At 44.5% G+C, this 10,066-nt stretch overlaps 1 protein-coding gene across 5 annotated transcripts in view; it reads right to left on the reverse strand.

Moving 5' to 3' along the window:
* The window catches only part of LOC122563320 (transcription factor ETV6-like), a 75,630-nt gene continuing 65,564 nt past the window's right edge, over nt 1-10,066 (reverse strand). For 2 of the 5 annotated variants that reach the window (XM_043717047.1, XM_043717048.1), the window contains exons 5-7: nt 7,750-7,892; nt 4,628-4,728; nt 402-555 (exon numbers count right to left, since the gene is read on the reverse strand). In XM_043717047.1, coding sequence (XP_043572982.1) covers nt 441-555; nt 4,628-4,728; nt 7,750-7,892 — 359 coding nt within the window. In that variant the 3' untranslated portion in view covers nt 402-440. Of the gene's footprint in view, nt 326-401; nt 556-3,095; nt 3,122-4,627; nt 4,729-7,749; nt 7,893-10,066 lie in introns of those variants that run through there. The other 3 variants (XM_043717045.1, XM_043717046.1, XM_043717044.1) reach the window with 3 other exon arrangements.

The raw sequence follows: 10,066 nt of genomic DNA on the forward strand, positions 1-10,066 counted from the left end.
TAGGACTTAAAGTATTAAGAATTTATTCACAATTTTTCTTCACAACTCTTACAGCAAGCTTCTCAACATATCTTACAGGTTTGCCAGTGCATGTATTGAATGTAGTGCTATTATCAACAAACCAAAATCACAAACCCCAGAAAGCAAGGAAAACTTCACGTCGGTACCATTCGGAAAAGAGAAAGTTTGTTTTGGGTTGCTAAGTGTCAGTCTGCAGGGCCCGGAACTGGGCAGGCTCAGGGCTCAGGTGGGTGCCATTTGTAATGTCACTGTCACGGAGAGAGCTGAAATGTGTCCTCTTTAAAATCGGCTCCTTCCTGCTCATGTAATTCCAGTTGCTCAGTCTGCAGGGCCCGGAACTGGGCAGGCTCAGGGCTCAGGGCTCAGGGCTCAGGGCTCAGGGCTCAGGGCTCAGGTAGGTGCCATTTGTAATGTCACTGTCACGGAGAGAGCTGAAATGTGTCCTCTTTAAAATCGGCTCCTTCCTGCTCATGTAATTCCAGTTGCTCCAATTTTTCCGGTTTATGGGTGATTTCATCTGGGGTCTTCAGGAACCTGTGTAAACAGATGTGGTTAGGGGTCATGGAAGGGGTCACACTCTGACCTTTCAAAGATTGACTACACTGATGGTTGGAAACAGGGAGATGCGGGCTATTGGGTTGGAACACAGTCTAGGGAAAGGAGGACAATTTCAGAGCAGTAAACTGTAATTTTGGAATATTCATGAACATAGAAAAGTCAACATTCTGAAAATACCAATCAACCCATCAATGCTGTCCATGTTCATGCCCCATCTCCCCATCATGGGCACTTACCTGTTTTATCTCCTCTCTGCCTCCCCCACCCTCATCACAGTCCATGGACAATCATATATTAATTATGGCACAATTTGCCCCCAAATGGTTTGGTGTGAGTGACCTTCTCTTTGTGGTAAGATGGGGTAGGTTGGACTTTTACTGCTGTACTGTCAGTACACATGATCTCAGAGCCATTATGTTGAAGATAATTCTGACAGCAGAATTGACCCCAAATCCAACAACAGTAAACAGCTGGCAATCCGCAGAGCAACTTTCTGAAAGCCACCTCTGCTGTGATTTCCTCCTGGCCTGTGGAATTGCAACACTAAATACAATGATGTTCCTCAGAAGCACTTCCTGCTATGAAAGCTACCAATCAAATGTGACAATGTTTCACTCCTCACTTTGAGTGTGGCCCAGGGACTTGTAAACTTTCTGATCCCTAGCCCTCTTGACGTGCTTCTTATGATGTAGCTCCCAGGGTTCACTGCCAGGTGAAGCTGGTTGAGAGATATCATGATAGCTAGTGCCAGTGTGATTGTAGCCCACATGTTCCCAATGTATGTTCCGCTTGTGATGAGGGATGTGTCTTTGAGAGGGATTTGTTCTGTCCTATTTTTCTTCAAGGGGAGGGGCATTGTCAATCTGGGCCCGATGCCTCTGCTCCATGGAAAGCACTGTAAATAACTATGGGTTTTTAAAACAATTAGACAAAGGAAGCATGAGTGGGCACAGCCAAGCTCCCTCAGATTCAGGATTTTAGTTTTGCTTTCAGTTGTGGAAGTTGAGTTTTTGGAATTGAAGCTGTTAGATACAGCTCTTTCTCTCTGCTGCTGGATTCATTCCATTGGTGTTCCTTCTCCTGGGCTGGAGGAGATAGCAAGTGAGGGAAATCTGCTTTGCTGAATTTGCCTTTGCCAAGGGTGTATTTACGGGATGCTTCGATATTAGAACGGTGGTAAAGTACATTGATAGAATTAAAGTTATATAAATTCCTTTTTTTGTTGTATTTTAAACGTGGTGTAAAAACAAAGTGCTATTTGATTATAACCTAGTAGCTTGACCAATCAAATCACATCTGGAGCACAGCGCCTTCCACCCTGCCTTTAAATAAAGATAAAAGTTAGGGTTTAGACTATTGATATTTGATATGTTTTGAGGGGGTTTGGCCTGGTCTATAATACTGTGTAAGTCTTTCTCACCTGGAGCATGTGTCTGGAAACGGCATACACAAAGTTCATTTTGTTTTCACTATTTATCTTTAACTGAAGAGCCAATTGGACAGGTGGATATTTGTAACTGTACTCAGGTAAGTTCCTTACATCAGTACCAACACACATGCAGAGTGTTAACATACTAATTTAGGAGGTAGGGTAACCTGTATCACCCTTTAATTCAACTAATGCAGTGTATAATCCCACAATCCTCTTCGAGACTCATGGAGGTCTCTTTATTGAAAATCTGATTTATTATTAACTGGACGTAGATGTCTCTCCCATTTCTCAAAGATATTTTCACTTGAGGCCTTTTCCAATACAGATTGAAGACTCGAATGCTTTCGGTTTGTTGTCGCTCACTGCGTGACAGCTGTGGGGTTACTGGTGGGGAGTGAAGAGACACTGGGTTTCAAAGAGCCACACCCTCAAGTAGGGTCCACACTGGTCTCAGACTCAGAAGATTGTGAAATCATGGAGCCCTCCAGGAATTCCAGTACACAATTGAAAGCTAACGCTCCAGTGGAGCACTGAGGGGATGCTGCTTTGTTGTGGGTGCCATCTTTTGGAACACAAGTTGAACTGAAGTCCTGGCTGCCCTGATAGGTGAAACTAGAAGCAGCCACAGCACCATTTCAACGATAAGCATGGAGAGTTTTCCCAGGTAATATCTAGCCTACAGTCAATACCCCATAAACTGATATCTGGTCATTATCACATTGCTGTTTGTGGGATCTTACAGTGCGTCACATGTTTCCTACATTTCAACAGTGATTGCTCTTCAGAAGCACATCATTGGCTGAGAATGCTGGGTTGTGGGAAGTGCTATATAAATGCAAGTCTTTCAAAAGGAGTGTTCAGCTGTTAGGAGCAGGCTCTGTCCTACATGATACTGCCAGTCCAATCCCAGCCTACTCCCAAGGTACAGTGTGTGTGCATTACCCATCACTTCACTGAATCATACAGCTCTGTTTGCTAACTTACAGAGAGGCCATAATGTTGCAAGAATGTCAGAGTGAGAATGGAGAGGGATTCCCATGACAAATTGTGATCCCGAGCACTCAGCAAAGATGGTGAGACTTACCTGAAGATGAGTTTCTGGCCGGGCTCCTTTCTGATGATGTTTAGTTTGTAATAATGCCGTAGAGCTGGTGTTCCTTCTCCTGGGCTGGAGGAGATAGCAAGTGAGGGAAATCTGCTTTGCTGAATTTGCCTTTGCCAAAGGTGTGTTTATGGGATGCTTCTATATTAGAACGGTGGTAGTTAAATACAATATTATTTTGTTATATACATTAATAGAATTAAAGTTATGTAATTTTTTTTGTTGTATTTTAAACGTGGTGTAAGAACAAAGTGCTATTTGATTATAACCTAGTAGTTTGATAAATCAAATCACATCTAGAGCACAGCGCCTTCCACCTGCCTTTAAATAAAGATAAAAGTTAGGGTTTAGACTATTGGTATTTGATATGTTTTGAGGGCGTTTGGCCTGGTCTATAATACTGTGTAAGTCTTTCTCATCTGGAGCATGTGTCTGGAAACGGCATACACAAAGTTCATTTTGTTTTCACTATTTATCGTTAACTGAAGAGCCAATTGGACAGGTGGATATTTGTAACTGTACTCAGGTAAGCTCCTTACATCAGTACCAACACACATGCAGTGTGATAACATACTAATTTAGGAGGTAGGGTAACCTGTATCACCCTCTAATTCAACTAATGCAGTGTATAATCCCACAATCCTCTTCAAGACTCATGGAGGTCTCTTTATTGAAAATCTGATTTATTGTTAACTGGACGTAGATGTCTCTCCCATATCTCAAAGATATTTTCACTTGAGGCCTTTTCCAATACAGATTGAAGACTCGAATGCTTTCGGTTTGTTGTCGCTCACTGTGTGACAGCTGTGGGGTTACTGGTGGGGAGTGAAGAGACACTGGGTTTCAAAGAGCCACTCCCTCAAGTAGGGTCCACACTGGTCTCAGATTCAGAAGATTGTGAAATCATGGAGCCCTCCAGGATTCCAGTACACAATTGAAAGCTAACGCTCCAGTGGAGCACTGAGGGGATGCTGCTTTGTTGTGGTTGCCATCTTTTGGAACACAAGTTGAACTGAAGTCCTGGCTGCCCTGATAGGTGAAACTAGAAGCAGCCACAGCACCATTTCAATGATAAGCATGGAGAGTTTTCCCAGGTAATATCTAGCCTACAGTCAATACCCCATAAACTGATATCTGGTCATTATCACATTGCTGTTTGTGGGATCTTACAGTGCGTCACATGTTTCCTACATTTCAACAGTGATTGCTCTTCAGAAGCACATCATTGGCTGAGAATGCTGGGTTGTGGGAAGTGCTATATAAATGCAAGTCTTTCAAAAGGAGTGTTCAGCTGTTAGGAGCAGGCTCTGTCCTACATGATACTGCCAGTCCAATCCCAGCCTACTCCCAAGGTACAGTGTGTGTGCATTACCCATCACTTCACTGAATCATACAGCTCTGTTTGCTAATTTACAGAGAGGCCATAATGTTGCAAGAATGTCAGAGTGAGAATGGAGAGGGATTCCCATGACAAATTGTGATCCCGAGCACTCAGCAAAGATGGTGAGACTTACCTGAAGATGAGTTTCTGGCCGGGCTCCTTTCTGATGATGTTTAGTTTGTAATAATGCCGTAGAGCTCTTGACATTTTTTCATACGTCATATTTGCTCGGTTCTGGGTGGAAACAAAAGCAAAATCTTTTTTTAAAAAACAGAAACTGGAAGACAAACTGCCGCAGGACACTCAAAGGTGCACCCGATATTAAGCTCTCCAGGAACTTCAATGAATAGACTCTGCCAAACTGTGGTTTCATTTTATGTTGGGCCATTTTGGGAAAGCAGGAGCCCAGTGCAATAACTTCTTCAGACAAGGCGGGGGTACAGGAGGAGGCCATTCAACCCCACAAGCCTATTTTGACATTTAATTGGAACCCTGACGTAATTTTCATGCCTGGGTTTCACATTCCTGACATCCTTTCAAAATAAAAATCAATCTCAGTGCATGCACACATCATGGAGTCTACGCACTGATTTAATCTCCTTTTACGCTTCCGCTCTCCACCTGCAGAATCAACTCATTCGAAGTCTGGACGGAGTCATCAACATTGACTCGAAACCTCGCAGAATCTCAGCCATCAGCAAAAACGGTTTGGAAAGTTCCTGCTGACTGCTCCCCTCAGTCCTCCTCCGTTTTACCACGATGTGGAAGCAGCACTCATGATGGCGGTGACACAGGATGCACTTAATGTGGGAACTTCAATGGCCATCACCAAGATTGGCTTGTAGCACCATGACTGTCCAAGCCCGAAAGGACATAGCTACTGGACTGGCTCTGCACCTGGTGGCAATGTGACTAACAAGAGAGGAAATCTGCAAGCCCTTGACCAGTCTCAGGAACAGTATTGGCAGGAGTGACCACTGCACAGTCCTTGGGAAGACCACGTCCCACCTTCACATTGAAAAATGCTAAATGGGATCATTCCATAGCAGACCTAGCAACTCAAGACTAGCATTTCCTAACGTACTGAGGACTGTCATCATAATCAACCACAATCTGTAATCCCATGGCCCGGCATATCCCCCACTCAACCATTGCCATCAAGCCAGGAAATCAACCCTGGTTTAATGGAGAGTGCAGGAAGGCATGCCTAAGGTATATCTAAAAATGAGGTGTCAACCTGGTGAAGTTACCAAACAGGACTACTTGCACGCCAAACAGCATAAGCAACAAGAGATGGACAAATCTAAAGGATCTTGTAAAACATGATTAGGCTCCACAAATATCCCCATCCTCAATGATGGATGAGCTCAGCACATCAGTACAAAAGATAAGGCTGATGCTTTTGCAGCAATCCTCAGCCAGAAGTGCTGACTGGATGATCCATCTCGGCCTCCCCCAGTGGTCGCCAGCAGATACCAGTCTTCAGCCAATTCTATTCACTCCATGTGATATCAAGAAACAGCTAGAAGCACTGGATACTGCCAAGTCTATGGGCCCTGACAACATTCCAGTAACAGTACTGAAGACTTGTGCTCCAGATCTTGCCTCTCCCATAACCAAGATGTTCCAGTACAATTACAACACTGGCACCTACCTGGCAATGTGGGAAATTCCTGAGGTATGTCTTGTACACAAAAAACAGGACAAATCCAACCTGGCCAATTACTGCCCCATCAATCTATTCTTGATCATCGTAAAGTGATGGAAGGTGTCAGTACCAGTGCTGTCAAGCAGCACCTGCTCAGTGATGTCCAGTTTAAGTTCTACCAGCGCCATTCAGCTCCTGGCCTCATTATAGCTTTCGTTCAAACTTGGCCTAAAGAGCTGAATTCCAGAGGTGAGGTTTGAGTGACAGGCCTTTGACATCAAGGCTGCATTTGACCAAGGAAGGGCATCAAGGAACCTGAGCCAAACTGGATCAATGGGGTGGGGCAAACTCTATGCTGGTTAGAGTCATACCTGGTAGTGGGGCAAACTCTATGCTGGTTAGAGTCATACCTGGTACATAAGAAGATGGTTGTGGTCAGTCATCTCAGCTCCAGGTCATCTCTGTAGGAGTTTTTCAGGGTAGTGTCCTAGGCCCGACCATCTTCAACTGCTTCATCAATGACCTTCCCTCCATCAAATGGTCAGAAGTGGGGATGTTCGCTGCAACATGTTCAGCACCATCCGTGACTCCTCAGACACTGAAGCAGTCCATGTTCAAATGCAAAAAGATCTGGACAGTATCCAGGCTTGGGCTGACAAGTGGCAAGCAACTTTCGCGCCACACAAATGCCAGGCTATGACCACCTCCAATAAGAGATAATCTAATCAGCACACCTTGACATTCAATGGTATTACCATTTCTGAATCCCTCACTATCAATATCCTAGGGTTACCATTGACCAGAAAGTCAACTGGGATCTCCAAATGAACACAGTGGCTATAACAGCAGGTTGGAGGCTCGGAATACTGCAGCGGTAATTCACATCCTGACTCCTCAAAGCCTGTCCATCATTTACAAGGCTCAAGTTAGGAGTGTGATGGAATACTTCCCACTTGTCTGGATGGATGCAACTCCATCGAAGACAAAGCAGCCCGCTTGATTGGCCCACATCTATCACCTTCAACTTTCACTCTCTTTACCAGTAATGCCCAGTGGCAGCACTGTGTGGATCTAAATATGTGCTGCAGGAAATGACCAAGGCTCTGTCAGCAGCACCTTCCAAGTCCATGATCTCTATCACGGAGGACAGGGGCAGCAGACACATGGGAACACCAACATTGTATGTTCCCCTCCATAAACCATCCAGACTTTAGAAATTTATTGCCTTATTTTCAGTGTCACTGGGTCAAAACCCTCTACTTTTAATGCACCAAGAACTGCAGTGCTTCAAGAAGGTAGCTCAGCATCACCTTTACTGGGGCAATTAGGGTTCTGCAATCAATGATTCAGTTAAATAGTGGAGCAGACTCGACAGGTGAATGGGTATTGTCATTCCACTGGTAAGAACACTTCAGCTGAAGTGATACGGGAAACTTTAACTGACACAATGGTTCCACATGGAAAGCATTTGTTGAAGAGACTGACAGTATCAGGTGAGGTTTATCAATGAAGATTTGTAACTTTTGATTGAAAGCTGATCGAATGTCTCTTTCCCAAAGACAGAACCATCTGTTGGATTCCTCACCCAGAAACTGAAAGCCGCTCACCTTGTGATTTCCCCAGAGTCGTGCCAGTCCATTGGGATCAACGACACGGAAGATCTTGGACTCTTTATCCTCCCACCTGATGTACTGCTCATATCGGCTGTCAGACAGTAGCTGATAAACGTAGTCCCACAGTAGCCTGCAGTCTACACAGAAATCAGTCTCATTAGAGGTTAACATCAGCAGCAAACAGGTCTTCCTGCAACTTCACTGCACGCTTAATCTTGGGCATTCTCATCGAGTACCTGCAGACCATATCTCCTATCTACTTTCATCTTCAAAATCCCAACCATTATTGCATTGTTTATCTCAGCTTTCTTTGTTCTTCATTATTTGATGAACTTCCCTGATGGGACTTGCAAAATTTCACAAATCAAACCAAATTCACGTTCAGTCATGTGTTCAGGTGGATGACCAATGACCAAAGAGGGACTTCAATAAGCTTTGAAAAGGAGAGAAAAGAAATGGAGAGGTTTAGGGAGGGAAATCCCGAGCTTTGGATCCCTGTGACCTCAGGCCGGGCTGCCAATGGGGGACCAATTAAAATCAGAGAGAAGCAAAAGGCCAGAGCAAGGAGACAGACCATTATCTGGTGAGAGATTGGGGAAGGGGGAGGTGCAATGAGACCTGGGTGTCCTTGTACACCAGCCACTGAAAGGAAGCATTGCAGGTACAGCAGGCAGTGAAGAAGGTAAATGGTATGTTGACCTTCATAGTGAGAGGATTTGAGAGCAGGGATGGCTTCTGTAATTGTACAGGGCCTTGGTTGGACCACACCTGGAGTATTGAGTGTAGTTTCAGTCTCTGTAACTGAGGAAGGATGTTCTGGCTATGGAGGGAGTTTAATGAAGATTTACCGGACTGATTCCTGGGATGGCAGGACTGACAAATGGGGAGAGGTTGAATCAATTAGAATTAAATTCACTGGAGGGGGGATATCTCATAGAAACCTATAAAATTCTAATGGGACTAAGACAAGGTAACTGCAGGAAGGATGTTCCCAATGACTGGGGAATCCAGAGCCTAGTGACAGAGTGGAGAAAATGAGGACTGCAGATGCTGGAGATCAGAGTCAAGAGTGTGGTGCTGGAAAAGCACAGCAAGTCAGGCAGCATCTGAGGAGCAGGAGAATCAACGTTTCAGATATAAACTCTTCATCAGGATTTCTCTGCTATGATGTTACAGGTACCCAGCATCCTCTGTTTAAAAAAAATCACCTCACACATCTCCTTTAAAACTTTCACATCTCACCTTAAACTTTTGTCCCCTACTATTTGACAGTTCCACCCTGGGAGAAAGACACAGCCCCAATGCTAGAGCGAAAACCACCAAGTTTGCCCAACCTATCCTGGAGCTAATGACAACATCCTGGTAAACCTCTTTTGCACTCTTTCCAAAGCCTTCACATCCTTCCTATAGCGACCAGATCGATACACAATATTCCAAATGTGGCCTAACCAAAGTTTTCTACAGCTGTAACATGGTAGACCATGTATGACTGAGAGGAGGAGAAATTTATTCACCCAAACAGCCTGTGGAATTCTCTGTCATAGAAAATGGCTGAGGACAAAACAATGAGTGTTTCCCACAAGACGTTAGATATAGTTCTTAGGGCTAAAGGGATCAAAGGTATTGGGAGGAAGTGGGATAGGGGACAGAATTGGATGATCAGCCTTGATCATATTGAATGGAGGAGCAGGCTTGAAGGGCCGAATGGCCTATTCTCCTACCCCTACGTTTCTGTGTTCCACATCAGCTCATTCTGTGAGAGCTGTATAAGTAATGCCAGCTCACAACAATGTCTTCTGTCATTGATGATAGGATTCAAGAGAATCAGAAGCAGATGGAGCCAAAGCAGAAATATGAATGAGGGTAAGGGATTTAGAAAGAAATAGCTAGAATGAAAGGGATAACATTATAGGGAGAATGTTTAAGTTGTTCTAAATGGGCTGGGGACTTCACAGGTAAAGCCAGCATGAGCTGTCAATCCCCAATTGGCTAGCCCAGTGATCTAAGGGAAAAACACATTTACAATCCATGCAGTACAATCCGTGATCTCAGGATATCTCAAAGTGTCATTACTATCGCACAGAAGGAAATGAGGCAGAGATTATGCACAGTGTGATCCTGCCATCAGCAATGCAAAACACCAGCTGCTTTATGGAAACAGTTACAGAATCAGGATTCCTCAACCGTTCCAGAATCTTCCATTGGCCTCCGGAAGCGCTCGGGCGCCATTAACCATGCGGCCGCTGCAGCAACCACCGCTGTGAACCATGATGTCACTTCCGCCCCCACCGACCATGCAACCTCCGCGATC

The sequence above is a fragment of the Chiloscyllium plagiosum genome, chromosome 26 (assembly GCF_004010195.1).
Source record: "Chiloscyllium plagiosum isolate BGI_BamShark_2017 chromosome 26, ASM401019v2, whole genome shotgun sequence".
Taxonomy (NCBI): domain Eukaryota; kingdom Metazoa; phylum Chordata; class Chondrichthyes; order Orectolobiformes; family Hemiscylliidae; genus Chiloscyllium; species Chiloscyllium plagiosum.